At 44.8% G+C, this 17,459-nt stretch overlaps 10 protein-coding genes across 13 annotated transcripts; 4 read left to right on the top strand and 6 right to left on the bottom strand.

Annotated features, from left to right (window-relative positions):
• Positions 1 to 1,145: 1,145 nt before the first annotated feature.
• LOC6537669 lies at positions 1,146 to 1,900 on the bottom strand. Its single transcript, XM_002098178.4, has 2 exons — positions 1,721 to 1,900; positions 1,146 to 1,659 (listed from the first exon to the last, which is right to left on the bottom strand). Exons 1-2 carry the CDS (start codon positions 1,744 to 1,746, stop codon positions 1,398 to 1,400), a joined length of 288 nt encoding a protein of 95 aa, XP_002098214.1. The 5' UTR covers positions 1,747 to 1,900; the 3' UTR covers positions 1,146 to 1,397.
• Positions 1,853 to 3,846, bottom strand: LOC6537668 (RCC1 domain-containing protein 1). The gene is made up of 4 exons (XM_039376902.2): positions 3,716 to 3,846; positions 2,711 to 3,230; positions 2,543 to 2,618; positions 1,853 to 2,486 (listed from the first exon to the last, which is right to left on the bottom strand). Exons 1-4 carry the CDS (start codon positions 3,798 to 3,800, stop codon positions 2,043 to 2,045), a joined length of 1,125 nt encoding a protein of 374 aa, XP_039232836.1. The 5' UTR covers positions 3,801 to 3,846; the 3' UTR covers positions 1,853 to 2,042.
• A 179-nt stretch (positions 3,847 to 4,025) lies between these two features.
• LOC6537667 (ADP-ribosylation factor-like protein 3) lies at positions 4,026 to 5,679 on the top strand. Its single transcript, XM_002098176.3, has 4 exons — positions 4,026 to 4,162; positions 4,937 to 5,065; positions 5,129 to 5,260; positions 5,321 to 5,679. The coding sequence occupies exons 1-4, from the start codon at positions 4,160 to 4,162 to the stop codon at positions 5,594 to 5,596; spliced, it is 540 nt and encodes a 179-aa protein (XP_002098212.1). The 5' UTR covers positions 4,026 to 4,159; the 3' UTR covers positions 5,597 to 5,679.
• On the top strand, positions 5,679 to 6,593 carry LOC6537666 (ADP-ribosylation factor-like protein 3). Its single transcript, XM_002098175.4, has 4 exons — positions 5,679 to 5,953; positions 6,006 to 6,140; positions 6,198 to 6,434; positions 6,494 to 6,593. The coding sequence occupies exons 1-4, from the start codon at positions 5,813 to 5,815 to the stop codon at positions 6,539 to 6,541; spliced, it is 561 nt and encodes a 186-aa protein (XP_002098211.1). The 5' UTR covers positions 5,679 to 5,812; the 3' UTR covers positions 6,542 to 6,593.
• Positions 6,594 to 6,870: 277 nt separating this feature from the next.
• Positions 6,871 to 7,316, top strand: LOC6537665. The gene has a single exon (XM_002098174.3). The coding sequence runs from the start codon at positions 6,900 to 6,902 to the stop codon at positions 7,269 to 7,271; it is 372 nt and encodes a 123-aa protein (XP_002098210.1). The 5' UTR covers positions 6,871 to 6,899; the 3' UTR covers positions 7,272 to 7,316.
• Positions 7,304 to 10,567, bottom strand: LOC6537664. Of its 3 annotated transcripts, none has more exons than XM_002098173.4 (3): positions 8,520 to 10,567; positions 8,236 to 8,463; positions 7,304 to 8,182 (listed from the first exon to the last, which is right to left on the bottom strand). In XM_002098173.4, the coding sequence occupies exons 1-3, from the start codon at positions 10,534 to 10,536 to the stop codon at positions 7,503 to 7,505; spliced, it is 2,925 nt and encodes a 974-aa protein (XP_002098209.2). In that variant the 5' UTR covers positions 10,537 to 10,567; the 3' UTR covers positions 7,304 to 7,502. The 3 variants fall into 3 exon arrangements, with proteins under 3 accessions (XP_002098209.2, XP_015048458.1, XP_015048459.1); XM_015192972.3 differs by having other exon boundaries at positions 8,114 to 8,195; XM_015192973.3 differs by lacking the exon at positions 7,304 to 8,182 and having other exon boundaries at positions 8,268 to 8,459.
• Positions 10,568 to 10,676: 109 nt separating this feature from the next.
• On the bottom strand, positions 10,677 to 12,888 carry LOC6537663 (delta-1-pyrroline-5-carboxylate dehydrogenase, mitochondrial). Its single transcript, XM_002098172.3, has 3 exons — positions 12,792 to 12,888; positions 11,986 to 12,566; positions 10,677 to 11,928 (listed from the first exon to the last, which is right to left on the bottom strand). Exons 1-3 carry the CDS (start codon positions 12,869 to 12,871, stop codon positions 10,730 to 10,732), a joined length of 1,860 nt encoding a protein of 619 aa, XP_002098208.1. The 5' UTR covers positions 12,872 to 12,888; the 3' UTR covers positions 10,677 to 10,729.
• A 29-nt stretch (positions 12,889 to 12,917) lies between these two features.
• LOC6537662 (uncharacterized protein C15orf61 homolog) lies at positions 12,918 to 13,497 on the top strand. The gene is made up of 2 exons (XM_002098171.4): positions 12,918 to 13,137; positions 13,267 to 13,497. The coding sequence occupies exons 1-2, from the start codon at positions 12,918 to 12,920 to the stop codon at positions 13,395 to 13,397; spliced, it is 351 nt and encodes a 116-aa protein (XP_002098207.1). The 3' UTR covers positions 13,398 to 13,497.
• Positions 13,466 to 15,807, bottom strand: LOC6537661 (lysosomal acid phosphatase). 2 transcript variants are annotated; one of them, XM_039376901.2, is made up of 7 exons: positions 15,470 to 15,807; positions 15,303 to 15,398; positions 14,845 to 14,973; positions 14,632 to 14,745; positions 14,430 to 14,567; positions 13,952 to 14,343; positions 13,466 to 13,898 (listed from the first exon to the last, which is right to left on the bottom strand). In XM_039376901.2, the coding sequence occupies exons 1-7, from the start codon at positions 15,608 to 15,610 to the stop codon at positions 13,712 to 13,714; spliced, it is 1,197 nt and encodes a 398-aa protein (XP_039232835.1). In that variant the 5' UTR covers positions 15,611 to 15,807; the 3' UTR covers positions 13,466 to 13,711. The 2 variants fall into 2 exon arrangements, with proteins under 2 accessions (XP_039232835.1, XP_002098206.1); XM_002098170.4 differs by having other exon boundaries at positions 13,466 to 13,876; positions 13,939 to 14,343; positions 15,470 to 15,803.
• Positions 15,808 to 16,169: 362 nt separating this feature from the next.
• On the bottom strand, positions 16,170 to 17,428 carry LOC6537660. The gene has a single exon (XM_002098169.4). It carries the CDS (start codon positions 16,966 to 16,968, stop codon positions 16,306 to 16,308), a length of 663 nt encoding a protein of 220 aa, XP_002098205.2. The 5' UTR covers positions 16,969 to 17,428; the 3' UTR covers positions 16,170 to 16,305.
• Between the last annotated feature and the right edge of the window lie 31 nt (positions 17,429 to 17,459).

Below are 17,459 nucleotides of genomic sequence, written 5' to 3'. Positions count from 1 at the left end.
TTTTTTTTTTTTTTTTTTTGGTTATGATTGACTGAGTTCTGTTGAAACTTTGGCGTCTGCTGGCACGCATGAATTATAATTTTCGAGTAACGAAAAGAGTGCCCCTTTCGTAAAGAGGGGGGGTGCTTACAATTAGCACTTTTTTCGTACTTGCTGCTTGGAGTGGTTCCAGTTGCCCTGATAAGCTGCAGACAGCAATTGCCTTGAGCAAGGCGCTTGAACTCCTCGTCGATCTAGCCATCTCTTTCTGGACGCAACTGACCCTCTCTTTCTCTTAGTCACCGTGCGGTGGCAATTTCTAGCAGCAAATAGTTTTGCGACCTAAAAGTGACAAGCCTCCCCACTTCATTGCTTATTTTCCACCGGGAGTTTTTCTTTTTTTTTCGATGATAACAATATTTGCAAACTTAAAAAAGAGGGGGAAAAAATAAGAAACGGTCATAAAATGAAAAAGTAAAGCCCAAAAGCAAAGCCTGTTTACGCACCACATGTGTGCGTGTCGCCAGAACTGCACTGTACTGCCACCCAGTGCATTATAAGATAAACATTTGTTTTTACTTTTTCATTTGGCAAATAACATAAAAGCGTTGAACTCGCTCGCGGACTACAAACGGAAAATTCGCCTATAGGAACGAAGGCAACGGTAGACATTGACTATAACAAATGTTGGGGTGTTGATTAACCAATTCGAAAAAATCAATCCGAAACTGGATAAAATGCTTTTGGAAAATTTGTAAGAAATGCACTTCGGAATTTTTAGATTTATAGATGTAACTTGTATACAATACAACATAATATATAACTATATGCATTGCTTTGTAATCAGCTGCAAATCCAATCTCCGAAGCATGCAGTTTTCAGAAAAATTCCACTTTCAGAAGTCATGAGCAATCAAAATGAGCATTTCCCAGTCGAATCAATTGAACTGTTATCGTAACGAATGCAGCCCGTATACGACGCATGAAATTCCTATCGAAACCTTCGCCAGTAACGCACTTCCACCGAATCAAAATAATCGCGCCGAGTTAAAGTTAAAACAAAGAAATAAATTCCAACGTCAGACGTTCGTACGTTCGGTCAATCAGTCAGTCAGTCAGTCAGTGAGTCAGTCAGTCAATCAGTCATTTAGTCATTTAGCGAACGGCTCAAGTGCTGAAAAGTTTATTGCACTGCGAACGTCGGACTTTTGCTAAGGCAAATATTGTTTAATAACATTTTTAAAAATAAAATGTACTGATTAAATGGGCAGCGACGACAACGACAAAGTCGACGAACGTTGGCACAATGGCGGTCCTACCCCAAGACGAAATTATTTGAGCACTGTTGTTTTGATGGGGCAATAAACGGAGTGCAGCTTCTATAGCCATAAAGCAGGGACAGAGTTCATAGAACGAAGACTAAAGTCTGGCGGCCATGATCGGAATTGGAATATTCACGGCTGCATTCATCGTCTGCATCACCTCCATCATCAGCACGAGCAGGAGTGTGGTGCAAATGGAGTCCCTTATCAGCATCATCATCTGGTTCTCCATGCGATCGCCCTTGTTCCATACCAGACTGTCATTATCCAACGCATCCTGCAGCGAACAGCCCATGTATCCGTATGGATACATCATTTGCACGGTCAGGCGCCAGATTAATACGAAAAATATACTGGGACTGGGAAATGGGAATAAACATGAGGAAGTTTGTTACTGATCCTGCATAGATTTCTACTTACGCCATGCTCAAGGACAATCCGCACATCCAGCCTGTCTTGGGTAATTTAGTTGTACTACTAAAAAGTGGAGGAAACACTTATTCCAAGGCCTACTTGCATACCTATGTGTGCAATAAACTAAAGAAGTTTAAGTACGTATTATACAACAAATTTCCTATTTACAAAGTAGATAAGAGACAAGTAAAATGATATAATACATTTTACATGACCCTATGCGACAAAAAGTATGCACTGTAATTGACATGTAAATTGGTTTGTGTCCAAGCTGATTTCAACTTGGTAGCTTGTACAAAAGTAAAGCCAGCTTAATAGCTATATGTTTTCAATCCAACGATGCCCTCAAATGGAGCAGCGTTGACCAGGGCCCGCAGAGAACATCATCAGCAGTCGGATTCATCGTGATACCCTCCAGGGCCTGAAAGGCATCCACATAAGACAGGTTTTGGAGCTGCCTGCCAAGTTGACCGTGCTTGCACCAACCACTGACCCATAGCCGCCCGCACCGGCGGATCAGCAGAGTGTGACGAGATCCAGCGAACACCCTCAGCGGTGCACAATCATCGTTGCTCTCCCCGCCTTGGAGGCACGCACATTCGGTCAGGTCTTGCAACTGGGGCAGCGGATATACAGTGGGCTCTTTGAGGACGCCACCGGCTTTCATTACACGCATTCCCAGCTGACCGCTGCTGTTGACTCCCCAGGTGTAGAGGTCTCCGAAGGCGGATATGGCTGCACTGTGCCAGCCACCGGCAGCAATTTGAGTTATCTGTAAGACACTTGAATGTTTTACAGCCAAGATAAGTGAACAAGGTAAATATATACCTTGATCCCCGCCAGCGCCTCCAGTAACTGCGGCGTCTCCTCCACTCTCAACTCCGCGAGACCCAACTGTCCGCGGCTGTTAATTGTGGCACAGATGTGCAGAAATTACATGAAATTAGAATATGAAACTCGTTAATTGGGTCTACAAATTTAAGAATCTTTACTTACAGTCCATTTCCCCAGGTGAACACATCACCGTTGACATTGAGGAGCACGGCATGTTCGTGGCCACATTCGAGCTGCTTCACCCGAAACTGGCGCTCGGGAAACTGATGCAGGCAGCTGGGAATGCTGTAGATGCAGTTTTCCGAGCTGATCGCTACGTTTATGTGCGATCCACACGCAATATGCTCAATGATCGGCGACGAGGGCGCCTTGGCAGTCCCAAAGATAGAGCGCTTTGTACCCGAATTGGATCTGGGCGGAGCTTCTAGTCTAACAGCCACCAGTTCCGCCTGCAGTTTGGGCTGCACCCTGTAAAGCTGACCGCTTTGGAGTAGCACCAGGCAGTGGGAATCGCCGGCAGCCAGGGCCCTTATGTCCCCCGCTGCCTCCAGGGTCACGCACTCATTTGGGCCATCAGCCAAGAGGCCACGCAGACACAACTTCCGGCCAAAAGCGAGGGCCGCATACCGCCAGCCGATCGAAATCGTGCACTGGTTCTGAGTCGCAACTGGCGCATTTAATTCTGTAATAAATAAAGGCAGGACTGAATTAGTACACACACGGTGAAAGCCCACTACAAAGATAAGATCTAAGCTTTCAGTTTATCAATTTCTTGGCTATCTATACAGGCAATCAAAAAATTCAATTGGCATCAAGTACCAATGTGTAATTTACTTTGTCACTATCAATTAAAATACAGGCTGTATTCTGTGCATAAAACGGGAATATGCTAAGATTATTAAGGCTTATCACTAGTTATCATATCAACAGTTTTCAATAAGTAAATATTCTTAAAAATTTTGTTCCAAACAAGAAATCTTAAAAATGTTTCTAGTTTTAATCGGATTCGAATGGGTATGTCTAAAAATTATTAAAAATGTCATAAGATAAGAGTCCAGTTTTAAGAATTGCCAGGACAGCAAAAGCTGTCTGAATGCCAGTGGTATCTATAGCGAGTGTCTACTGTAGCAACTAAGTGATCAGCGGCTTTTGTTGCCGGTTACAAACCGCTGAAGCCGGCTGCGCAGTCGACGTCGCCGCTTACACATTCATGCTGGCCAAATGCGTTGAAGCCCGTAAATAGCAGCGGCATCTTCTTCCCGTTCCCGTTCCAATTCGAATACCGCTCGACCACGTCGCCCCCCTCCCCTCCCCTCCCCTCGTTCAATCCTTTGCAGCGGTTGCTCGGCGACCGTTGTTGTTGTCGGAATTTGTTGGAGCGTTGAGTGAATTTTCAGCAGTGCCAGTAGTCGTGCAGCGCCGAGCCAGTGATGTTGTGTTTGGTGGTTAAAGTTGAACCAATTCTCGAGTTTTCCGAGTTTTCCTAAATTCGCCACCAGAAGACACCGTCGTTGGGCGGCCAGCGGATTGCCAAATCCGGGGATACAGATACGGATCAAGTGGTCGGAGATCGCAGCGCCTCCTGGCTGATATTCCCGCGCTGATTAGACGATGGTAGGTTATCTCCCGGTTCCGTAATGGCTAATTAAGTGCCTTGTTGTTCGGTAATTGCACGATTTGTTTTCATTTTGCGATCGTCGCCATGGAAACTCGCCTCCGAAACTATACAACACTGTTTTTTGCTAGAGAAGAACTTTTTTCGGCACTGCGACCAAAGTTTTTGGCGCGCACTTATCGATTTTCAAAAGATGAAAGGGTGGCAAACAAAGAAATGGAAATGTAATTTGGTTAGCACATGGCGAATTAAAGACCTTGATTCTACAACAATAAAATAAATAGAGCTCTTAACTTTTAAGTAAGCCTCTTAGTAATTCGTGGACATGACACATTCTTACATTGAGTACTCAATAAACACAATATACATTTGTGTATTCAACAAACCCAATATACATTTTCTTTTCATGAGTTTCTAAAATCAGTAGGCTCAACCTGGTTTTTGTTTTCTTTGACCAGCTCTTATCTCAATTCAAACAATATTTAGTGTAGTTCGCCAGTTGATAAGCTTTTTACATTTAATCACTAAGGGCGCGTTTTAAGTGGAAGTCTTTTTTTTTACAAACTTTACACCGCCTATATTGATAATAACAAAGCATGTGTGTTTACAAACATATGTTTTATTTGTAAAAGTACATACATTTCTTAAGAATTTTAATAAACCGAGATTACTATCAAGCAAATAGCATCAAAAGTGACGTATTGGTGATTAGGTGCTGGAATTAAACCTTCTAAAAACCAGATAGAATTTATTTAATAGCTGCAACATTTTAGGGCCTGCTATCGCTGTTGCGTAAACTGAGACCCAATCCGGAAAAGGAGGCTCGCATCCTGCTGCTGGGATTGGATAATGCGGGCAAGACCACGATACTGAAGCAGCTGGCATCGGAGGACATAACCACGGTGCGTATAAGAGCGGCGAACTTCTTCCGTTTTCCCCATAAAATACGGAGTGAAATCCCGCAGGTGACGCCCACGGCGGGCTTTAACATCAAGTCCGTGGCAGCCGATGGCTTCAAGCTGAATGTATGGGATATCGGTGGTCAATGGAAGATACGACCATACTGGAAGAACTACTTTGCGAATACCGATGTGCTGGTAGGATTCCTATAGATGTCAACTTTAAGTAGTAAGCTAAATTTGTGATTTATTTTGAAGATCTATGTAATTGACTGTACGGATCGAAGTCGACTGCCCGAAGCGGGTAGCGAACTATTCGAAATGCTCATGGATAATCGGCTGAAGCAAGTGCCCGTGCTGATTTTCGCCAACAAACAGGATATGCCGGATGCCATGAGTGCCTCCGAGGTGGCCGAGAAGATGAGCTTGGTGCAGTTGCAGGGACGCACCTGGGAGATCAAGGCCTGCACCGCTGTGGATGGCACTGGACTCAAGGAGGGAATGGACTGGGTGTGCAAGAATATGAAGAAGTAATCTAAAATCGAAATTATTGTAATCGTCGCCTGTTAAGTTGTCCTTAAGTACTAAATATACGTACCACATTCTGTTTCACCTCAGCAATAGCAGTATCTAATATGAAATATTAAATAAATATAAACTGATTGTTTAGTGGAGAAGGCGTTGCTAGTTCAGTCACTAAGTTTTACCTGTAATCTGTACAGAAGAGTCACACATTAAATTCCGATCCCCATGTGTTTTTACGGACCTGTTGCGTTCATAAGAAAGATCCTGCCCGCAGGCACCCAGAAATCCTGTCTGCTCATACTAGGATTAGATAATGCAGGAAAATCCACCTTGACAGCCAGCCTGGCGGAGATTTTCAATGGAGATGTAAGGATGGGAATATATATATCTATATAATGTTACCACAACATATTCACAGTCCAAGGAACCTGGCAAACAAGCCAGTGAATGGAGCTTGACCATCAATAATTCCAGAGTGCAGTTGTGGGATATAAACGGGGAACTGAAGAATCGCCAGAGCTGGCCAAACTATTACAAGAAAGTGAAGGTTTTGGTGAGACGAGTCTCTCTTTAGAACTTATAGATTTTACTATAGATTTTTGAACTGTAGATTTTTGTACTGGACAGCACGGATGCACTGCGGCTAAGCGAGGCTCGTTGTGTTCTTTGCGATGTGCTGATGCATCAGGAACTGGATAAGGCGCCTCTGCTGATCGTGTCCAACAAGAAGGACGCCTCGGGATCTCTGTCCATGTCCACAGTTATCGATTTGATGGGTCTGGATCGCCTAAGTGCTCGAGATTGGACTTTAAAGGAATGTTCAACGCGGTCAGGTTCTGGTGTTCAGGTATATGTAGTGATCCATATTCTCGCAATTCTTTCATTTAACATTTACTGACTGGCTAGGACATCGTGAGTTGGATTAGCGAGAAGATCAATGGGAACAGGAAGTGATTTATCAAATTTTTATATTTTCACAAATCTGCCTATCTATTAAATAATATATTAAATATGTATTTAAAGTAAATTAGTAAGCATAGCTTGTTGCAATTAATTAAAAGAATTATTTGCCACAAATAATGATTTATATAGTTTTTTAATTAGTACATAGTAGTAATTGCAGCCATCTGCTTATCAGCGATTTGACATTGACCCCTGTCAATAATTGAAAAACTCGTGGCTGAATAGCAACTTTGTGAGGACAAAGCCCTTTTGCATTATCAGTTATTAGTTATTAGTTGTTGCTGCTTTTGGGGCCTATAAAATAGTTGGTTATAGAATTTATTGGCACAGTTTAACAGCAGTCGTTGCCATGAACTCAACTCTCGCGATTCTACTCTTCTCGGCCCTCGTTGTGGTCCAGGCCAGGAATATTCGCTGGTCTGCGGAGGATAACGCGTCCCAAGAGCCAAGTCCAAGTCCAAGCCATTCCCATCCGCACTCCGTCAACTGGCCCTGCGATGTGGGTCACTTTCCCGAGGCCTACATTCTGATGCACAAGGTGGATAAGCGACTGGAACGTGTGGACAACGAGAGTATTAAGGAAAGGATCGGCAACTACGCCGTGAGTCAGTTGAGGCAGTGCATCTTGGATGGCCAGATGGACGTGCACTGCGTTAGGCGATCGATTGGATTCACCATGTCCTTCATTCACCACCAAATGAGTCAGGCCAATGGAGTGTAAACTCAAAACTAGTGGCAAAATAAATCGTGAACTTAAACTATAAAATACCAACTGTGTTTTTTAATATATTGCAATATTACTTAGTGATGGGTTGATATAGTTTAAAGACATTTGGATTATCACAATATTCAAATTAATTTTTTTAAACGAAACTCGCTCAAACACACTTGTTTAAAAATTATAAAAAATAAAAAGTAACTAAAGTAAGTAAAAATAAATTTAAAATCAACTTTAGCCAATGGTTTTGGGCGTATTCGCATTCGTTTCACCTGCGGCTTGCGGCTCAAGTTTGTGGCACTTTTCCAGCTCGGCCTGCTGGCGCTCCTTTTCCATTTTGGCGAACTTGCTGCCCATGTAGAGCAGCTCCTTGAACCGATTCTTGCGCCGCTCATCCATGCTGTATCGTCGCAGCATATCCCGTCTGTCCACAATCGACATGCAGATGTCCTGGCAATCGCGCGACGGCTGACAGAAGCTCCAGGAGCCGAAAATGGTGTCCACACAGCCGCAGGTGCGACAATAGCCAACAAAGTGTCCAATCAGATTGGAGTTCGCCTTGCGGAAGGATAGCGAAATTGGACCACCCAGGACCATCACAGTTTGCCCCGAGAAATGCCAATCGGTGAGATTATCCAGCAGATCGTGGACTCTCGGCGGCACTGTCTCCTGCACACTGATATTGAGTTTAATGCCTTGGTAATTGGGGGTTTTCGTTTCGGTCGCATCCTTTAACTGCGATTTGCTCATCTTGACGCACTGCCGCTTAGTTCGGCGATAGGAACGATCTTTGTGTTGCGAACAGGTGGGCTTTTCCATTTCCCCGCCATCTGGTGCTGTTAGCGGGGACTTGATGTTTATGCGAATGCCAAGGACTTGAGATTCCCAGGAACCATTCAGATCGCAGGGGGCACCTGAAGTTTTAAACTTTTCATCAATGAATCTTAGTTCCAGCACCTCTGCTTACCATCAGCTGGGTCCACGAAGCAGCAGGGCAGTTTCTTCTCCTCCTCCTCATCCGACGATTGATTGCACTTGGTGGCCTGAATGTTCTCCAATCGTTCCAGGATCTTATCTAGAACCGGGGAAATCCCCGTCTGCTCCTCTGGCTGTTGTTGCGGCGACTGTGTTGGTGGACTTGGCACTTGACACATGATCTCTGAACCCTTTTTGAAGCTAGTTCCGATCTGACTTGCTTTTAAATGATATTCATCATTTCTAATAAATTAACTAATATACTGAGTGACTTACCTGGTTGTAAACGACTGGGTGTATATCTCATTATGCCATCGACAGAGCTTCGACCTGTTCCCACAATCCTTTGAGCCACCTCCAAAGGTGAGAGGTTCATTTGGGTGGCCATCTTATCAATGACATTACTACTGCCTGGCTGATTGACTAGAACCTCGGGAAATGGTGTTTGTAACACGGATCCAGTTGGAGTATTATTCATGAGTATATTCCTTTTCATGGGTGTCCTGGCAGGCTGTTTTGCTCTCTCTAGGACCTCCTTCCACCAACTCTGCTTTGTTTTCAACGCCTGATTGAGGCTATCGATCTGCTTCTGATACTCATCCACCAAGTTGAAGAATGACGATTGCTTGATGGCCTTTAACCCACCAATTATCTGTTTGGGATCCAGTCCAGAGAAAACCGATTGCCAAGGATTTATGGCTTGTGTTTTTGGAACAGACTCAAACCCTTTGGTGTCTGTTTTGAAATCAGGCCTAGGAAAAGTTACCTTATCTGGCTTCTTTTCGGTCTTGAATTGCGGCTTACTATCGAAAGTGTTCTTGGGCGATTCGTTGAGACCAGGCTTTATCAATGGAATGTCATTATACACCAGCTGACGATTTTTGGAGTTTGGTAGATAATAGGGTTTTAGGCCGCCGTTCTGATTACTTTCCTTGTTTATTTTGATAAATGTTTCCAGGGCCTTCAGATAGTTATGGTTTTGCCTCGGAGTTTCAATAGGAACACAGCTTGTAGTTGCGGTTGTAGTTGCGGTTTTACTTTCTGGTTGCTTACATTTTGGCGTAGTCGCCTTTGGCTTGTCACACTGATTGCTTGGGATTGGTTTTTCAATTGGAACACAGATCTTGGTTGTGGGCTTACTTTCTGGTTTGTCACATTCAACAGTAGTTGCGTTTTGTTTCTCACACTGACTGTGAACGATGTCCTCGCCGTTTGTTCTGCGACACGACTCGCTATCCAAAGGATAATCCGCTTCACTGGTAATTTGGGATTCTCTGGGAAATTTATGATCACTGAATAGCTGACAGAAGCCCCTCTTATACTCATCGTAAAGTCCACCAGCCTTAATGCTGGATCTTCTAGAGTTGATATCATCTAGCAACCTTTTGAAGGCATTGGTGGCACTTCCGGGCTCCACATTTTCAAAGATCCCGGATAGATCATTCTTCTTTATAGCTCTCAATGAGGCTCTGCTATCTGTTACCAGAAGAGCATCCTGCTTGATTTGATTCTGCAAATTGGGTTCCATTTCTTGGTTTATTTTTTCGGCCAACTCCCTGACTAAATCGCTTTTCTGAAGACGCTCTATCACATCCATTAAATCCGATAATGCACTTAATTTCACGGTTCCCGACGAGCTTGGAGTTTTCACTGGAACAGACTTTGAGTTGGTCAAGCTTGGTGTTGGCTTTCGCCAGGCTTTCAAGAAGTCGTTGTATATGCGATGGAGCTCAGAGATTCGACGTTCTCCCGGATCCTTGACCTTCTCAGGTGCTTTAACTCGAAGCATATCTTCTGGGACATCCAGTTTCAGCAAAATCATACTACCTACCAGGGGTTTATCTTCGACTTCTGCATTAGCGACTTCGACGACAGCCTTAACACTTTGATTTTCTCTATTCGCATATGGAAGATGTGCAAGACAGTTTCCCGATGTCGCGGGTCGATCATCGGTGGCATCGAATTTGATATTGGAATGTTCTTTCTCTTTGGCCAATAGTTTTTCGGTTTTTTTGGGCAAAGATGTGAGATCTCTTTGAGGTGGTACTGGATCCTTTGATTCCATTTTGGCCTCGACATCTGCATTACCGCTTCCCTCCCCCTTCAAACGCTCCCGATAGGCATCATATAGTCTATTGTAATGTCTCGGGCTCAAGTCCTTCTGCATTCTCGACCAAGACGAGGCTTCCTTATGAGACATACTAAATTTCTGATCCGCTGTCCCAGTGCCACTGATTGGAATCAGGTGGGGTATCACTAGTATGCAAACAATGTGAAGCAGGTGTCTGGACATCTCATGTTTCACCTTCAAATCTATAGTATACTATAAAAACAGTTTATTTTTACTTGGTATAATTGTACAAAATATCTGACGTTTATTTAAAAAGTGTATAGATAATATTTAATATTTATGTACCCTTTGAGCCAAAGTCCTTTTTTTTTACCATTCGGTATTCATATTTATTGCCACAGAAATTTTGATGAACCTATACCACCTTAGTGCCTTCATTCTTGAAGTCCCCATAGAAGGATTCATCCTGCGAGAGCACATCACTTGCTTCGTTCTTCACATGTACAATGCCGTGCTCCTGATCGTCGATTTGCATATAAGGATAATAGATGTTCCTGTGCGGCTTGTAGGACTCTTTGATCACCTGTGGCGATGTCCATCGCAGCAGGGAGTGGGGACTGCCCAACTTATCACTGGTGCCGGTCATGTGACCCGCTCCAAAAGGCTGCTGACCCACCATCAAACCGGTGGACTTGTCATTTACGTTCAAGTTGCCCACATTGACTCTGAAGGCATCGTATGCTTGCTCGATGAAGCTCTGATCCTGGGCAAACACCGAACCAGTCAGTCCATGATTGATCTGTGCCACCTTGTCCATAGTCTCCTTGAGCTTATGATCCGGATAGACGTAGACACCGAGTATGGGTGCCAGCAGCTCCTCGCGACATATGATATTGTCCAGATCCTTGACCAGCACCACCGTTGGATCTACGTAGTACCCACGTCGCTTGTCGCAGCTTCCTCCTACGAGGATCTGGCAACTGGGACTCTGGTCGATGTACCTCAGCCACATGTAGATGCGATCGTAGGCCCGTCGGTTGATCACCGCCGAGCAGAAGCTATCGCAGTACGTGGCATCCTGTCGCACGACCAGTGATGCAGTGATCCCCAGCAGAGGCTCACGTATGTGATTCTGCCACAGGGACTCCGGGACATACAGCATCGAACAGGAGGAGCACTTCTGGCCGGCGTACTCAAAGGCAGCTCTTATCGTACAGGCCACCGCCGTTTCCGGTTCAGCCGAGGAGTGCACGAAGTGGAAGTTCTTGCCGCCTCCCTCGCCCACCAAACGGGGATAGTTCTGGTAGAAGTTGATATTCTGGGCGACTAGTTGCCAGAGCACCTTGAGCACCGTTGAGGTGCCTGTGAAATTAATGCCCGCCAATTTCGGATGTTGCGTTACTACGGATGCAAACGTTGTCTCCTCGGCGGGCACAAAGTTCACCACACCATCGGGCACTCCAGCCTCACGCAGCGCCTTGAACACGAAATAGTTGGACAGGATGGCCGAGTCGGAGGGCTTCCACAGCACCGAGTTGCCCATCAAGGCGGGCGTATACGCCAGATTGGCGGCGATGCCTGTAAAGTTGAACGGACTGATGGCAGCCACAAATCCTGGACATAAAAAGTTATAAGTGTATAGAAATCCATATGAATTGCATGGATACCCACCTGAAAGTCCTCTCAACCGCATGGAGTTTCTGCATTTGCTTTGGGTATCTGTAATGGGTTCGTAGTTGGCCAGCTCACGCAGGAAGACGGGATTAATGCGCATAAAGTCCACCAGCTCGGCCACATCCATCTCCGCCTGGCGCAGCGTTTTTCCCTGGCCCAACATCGTGGCCGCAATGATATTGTACCGATATCTTCCGGCTATCAGCATCGCAGCCCGTTCCCAAATGTCAATGCGATCGCTAAGACGAACCTTGTCCCACTTCACCTGCGCCTCCACACTCTTCTCGATGGCCATTTGGATGAGCACGCGATGGGCATGGCCGTAGTGGGCGATGGGCTGTTGGATGTCGTAGGGCAGCACCTGCTGGAAGTCCTCCTTGGCCTGGAACTCCTGGCCGTTAATGACGATGGGAACATGCTCCACTCTGTTGAGGACGCCCAGAAGGGCGGTTTCCAGCTCGGTGCGTTCCTTTGAACCCTCTTCATACTGAAGCAGCTTCTCGTTGGCCACCGCCTCATCCAGCGTAAAGTGCTCCGATAGCTCGGGTCTCTTGCTGGTGCTTCTAACCGACACGATGCTACATTAAAAGTGAGAAAATATGCGTTTAAAAAATAAGTTCAAATTACGCGCAGTTATCGATTTATCGCTGCTGCTATCGATGTGATAACAATCGAGCATTATCGATAGCAGAACAGCTGTAGATTCGATAAGAGCGCAAAAATAATAACAAAACCCACGAAAACCAATTGTTATTATTATGTGATGTAATAGTGTCAATATTTAGATACAAAATGCAGCTTACCCGCCTTTTACTGAAGCCTCGAGCCTCGGAAGTATTGAGCGCATATTTGAAACAATGCCATGAGCCACCTTGGACATCATATTTCGTGAAGGTAGGACTCCCTTAACCCTTAACCCTTAACCCTTAATGGATATAACGAGGATTATGCTCCAAGTGCAGTTCCACGACGTGGCCAACGATCAGAGGGGAATGTCGCACTTTAATTGGACCCTGGATAGTGGAACCAACTACCACATTCTGCGCACCGCCTGTTATCCCTATATGAAGTACCACTGTAGCAAGCGGGAGGTGCAGGATCTTTGGCTGGAGGACAAGTTCTTTCGCTTCCTGAAGGTGATCAATTTGGGTAAGTCCAGCCACCGGATTATGCTACATAAGACTGCGGTAACTCGGAAAGGTGATATGCCCTGCAATCCCTTATCAAGTTTAAGCCAACTCCTATGAGACAACATTCATATCCTTAAATTCCACACAGGCTTACCAATGCTCTTCTATGGACTGGCTGCCATACGTCTAATAAGTCACACGGAGATCGTTCATGTCAGCGAGACGGTTAAAGTTCCCATATACTTTCTATATGCCGAGGACAAGGGCTCAAGCTTTTGATGTGATTTTGAAACAGCCAAATGTGAAATGTAAGCAAAAGGCTTCTTATCCAAGTAAATAATGTTTAGTACAAGTAAATAGAAGACTTCTCTCATCCATATATGTATTTGTCTTTTTGAGATAACTACACTTTACATTACTTCTGCACTTTGTGTGGCTACTTGACTTAGTGTTATGTTACAGCTATTAATTGGAACCAATTATTTAAAGTTTAAACAACATCTGACTGTTTCTTGGAAATGGCCAGACACTTAAACAACAACCCAGAACAACACTTCTTCAACAAACAGGAACGATTTACACTGGAAGACATCTTATGTTTTGCAATCGGTCGGATGATTCTCACAGGTCTCATCATAGTTATCCAGGAGCAGGGCCTTCACAGAGGCCTCGAACTGGGTCAGTGAGCAGGGTGCATCGCAATTGGGAATGGTCAGCTCCTTGGGGAATTTGTCTTCGCTGTTGTAATAGTAAACCAACTGCAACAAAGCATCCAAGCTGGTAAGAATCCCATAGTTAATAGTACCACACTATTACTAACCTTAACTTCAAAGTCTCCGTCACTGAATGACTTGCTGTGATGAAGCTCGAACGCCAGTGCCGATGCATATTCCGGAAGCTTGGTAGTCTGATCCAGTATACCCAAGGAATTCATCACATTAACCAAGGTCACATCATGCCCGGAGTACAGGAATATTTTGCGATCGGGATTGAGATTCCTCTTGCGCTTATTCTGCATTTTGAGGAGTATTTCCGTTAGGAAGGCTCCACCTTTAATCCGCTTCATCAGATTTGTTTCGGTGAAGAGCATATAGCTACGCTCAGCCAATGGCCTAATCTCCTCGGGGTATATATTCTCAGTCCAGTCGGGCAGCACCAGACCACCCTCCTCTTCGGTTTTAAGTGTGCCATAAAGTAGCTCCACATCCAGCACATTGGAAATGTTCTAAAGGATGATTTATATGCAGTTAGAAATGAAAGAAATATGTAATAATGGAAGTAACAACCAATATGGGTGCAACTCTCTCCCACCTTGCCTGTGTTCTTGGTCAGCAGCTTGTACAGCTCCAGGTTGTCCTCGTTCAGTTTCTGGAGCTCAGGAGGCGGAGATTTGTATAGCTTCTGCAGAATGTGGTCGTACTTCAAACACGGTTTCTTTTGCGCCAATAGCTAATGGAGGAGATGTGATTGTAATGACTTGCACTATGGATTATGGATATACGACTGCACTCACGATATCTTCATTGCGAGATAGCGTATTGACGGCCACCGGCTGCCAGGGAATGGGCAGCACATTCTTGTTCTCCAGCGGCGGCATCATGCCCGCCAAGACGCTCTGGGCGCTCATCTAAAAGATAACACACGGCCAACTGATTAGGGCACCTCCATCTCGGGGCAGATAGCAAAGAGGATTATAGAGGTTTTCTTATCGCAACGATTCACGCACCACACACCGCTCCGCCGCCGAGCTGAGGACATGCACCTGCTGCTGGGTGTACAGGCTGTTCGGTGGCAGCAGCCGGTAGTAGCGCATGCGCAGATTCCTGCCCAGGTTGTACGCCTGCAGGCTGCCCTTCTGTCCAGTGACCATGTGGATTCAGATTGTTTAAGTATTAATATCTTTATCAAAATATGTTTAAAATTATATTTTCATATATTAGTATATATCAGTTCTATATATCAATAATGGAACTCAAATAAGTTTGGAGTCATAGATAAACTTAAATGAACTTATTTACATGACCAGCGTTGAATAAATACTTTTTAAAGTGTAAAAATTCGTACGATAAAATGTGTTAACTGCAAAGTAAATAAACACAAGAGAGATCGCTATAGGCTTCTTTCTCGACTAACAGATACCCATTAAAAGGATTTTAGATGGATATATATATATGGAATACCAACCGGCGTGAGGGCTCCCATTCCGCCCTGCCAGTCGTGGGCTGCGTGCGGATCCAGCGGATAGAAGCCACTGGGATTCTTGGCCCCATGTCGGAACAGCTGGTGGGGATAAACAATAAACACAGTGCTCAGTTGCATGCAGCTTGATGGCCAAAGTGGCAGCAGCTTACTATGGATATCATGCGTAGATTCCGCAGACCCTGCTCGTCGTTGCTGTCGCCGAACACAAAGTATGCCATCATGACGAAACAGAGGGCACTTCCCAGGGCGATCACCGATATTTTGGTGCCGCGTCGCGATTTGCAGTCCATTATTATAAAAAGGGGGGACTCTATGCTTTGGCTGCTGCAGTTGATCGAGAAAATATATTTCAGATTTGCAGCCTAAAAATAGTTTTTTGTTTATTTTATAGCGAGTGTTTTCGATTTCGATGACGGGCGTCTGCGAAACAAATAATAAACAAATACAAGTCACGTCCGATGGCCACAAAAGCCGTATAACAACTGAGCGGCTGTCGATGGAGCACTGCCCCACCACAACCAGAAAGAGAGGGGGCGATAAGCACGAGAGAGAGAGGGCAATACAAAACAGAAAGAGTGAGCTAGAGACAAACGGAGAGACTGGGAGACAAGTTTGCCATGTGATTTTGAGAGCAGTCGTTGAACATGTGCGAATAATTAAATTAGTCGCTCATTGGCAGTGCAAATTGGGTCTCGACTAGGTGCTACTGTGTACTATATGGGCCTCTGCCAATTTGCACTCATGTGAAAAACATTTGAAAAGAAAGCACCATTGTTCAAGTTATTTGACATGTTCTTTATATGTGCTTTCCAACAGGGAGATCCTAATTATTGATGTATAACAACGAAGTATGTATAAAATATATATATTTTGATCACTACAAATTGCAACGATAAATCAAATTGGCTAACGTTTCTGAAAATATATATAGGTCTATAGTCGAACTTCAACGCTAAACTGAAACTTTTCGAATACGCAGAGATATCTATTTTCTGGATTTGGTGGGTGGCAGTGGCTCGTCATCATCCTCGGATGGTTCGCTGGTGGGTTCCTCAACCACGTAACCCTGCTCGGCTGTATAGATGCGCTTTTCCGGCACTTTCCTCCTTCGCTTCCTGGGAACCGAATCGGATTTAACATATTCCCCCGATTCTGACTGCTCGCTGATCTCCACGGATGAGCAACTACTCGATGTACGCTGCGAATCACCGGATTTATCAGCTCCGCCCGACTCCGATTGTGAATGATTGAAGCATAGATGAAGCTCGGGAATCTCATAGCCGTATCCCTCATCATCATCGGTGAGTTCATCCTCCATTTGAACATATTCCGTACGTTGCTCATGGTAACATGAATGGTTCTCGATGGTCGTACAGATCAGACCAGTTTCCACATTCTCGCTGGTTGGCAGAGCCAAGTGCGTTTGCATATCCGACAGATAATTGATCACGCCCATTGGCCCGGCTACATAGGCGGCGTTTCCATCGGGAATGGACCAAGTGGATGAGGCACTGGTCAGTAGTGGGTCCATCATATTGTAGGAACGATTGGCACTCGCAGCACATTGGATCACCGGATAGTCATAGATCCCCGGCGTAAAGTACTCGTAGTATCCCAAAGTGCTGCGGTTTTGCCTCGATGCAGACATTTTGACCAGTTTGTCTTTATATAAATGGGAATAAACAATTCCGATTTCTTCCCGATCTTATGAATAATGCTCGTTGGAGAAGTCCTCGACAGGTGCCAGTTGATTGACAATGGTAAGTCTCATTCGCAGAAAGTAGATGCAAAGACTCAATTGCCGCATGAAGTGGAACTGCAGGCAAAGTTCGAGGATCATCAGTTTTGGGTGAATCGAGTGACAGTTCTCTAGAGGATTAGGCAGTGCCAGTTCTCTAGAGGATTAGGCAGGCTGCTGCAAGCAGATGCGGTGATGAGGATGGCGGCGCTGTCCAAGTGCGGACTTTGTCTGCCGGAAACTGAAGACGTCACAAATTTGGAATTTCATTCGACGAGAATTTTGAAATTTGCTTAAATAGCTTGCCTTAGTTACATTCGAACACTACCATCACAGACAACCAAGTGGCGCAAAACAATATGTTTTCTAGATGTTTAAAATAATTCTTTTTGATGTAGGCA

This window comes from Drosophila yakuba, chromosome 3R (assembly GCF_016746365.2).
Source record: "Drosophila yakuba strain Tai18E2 chromosome 3R, Prin_Dyak_Tai18E2_2.1, whole genome shotgun sequence".
Lineage (NCBI taxonomy): Eukaryota > Metazoa > Arthropoda > Insecta > Diptera > Drosophilidae > Drosophila > Drosophila yakuba.
The sequence above is the reverse complement of the archived record's forward strand: the minus strand, read 5'-3'. Positions and strand labels throughout refer to the sequence as shown.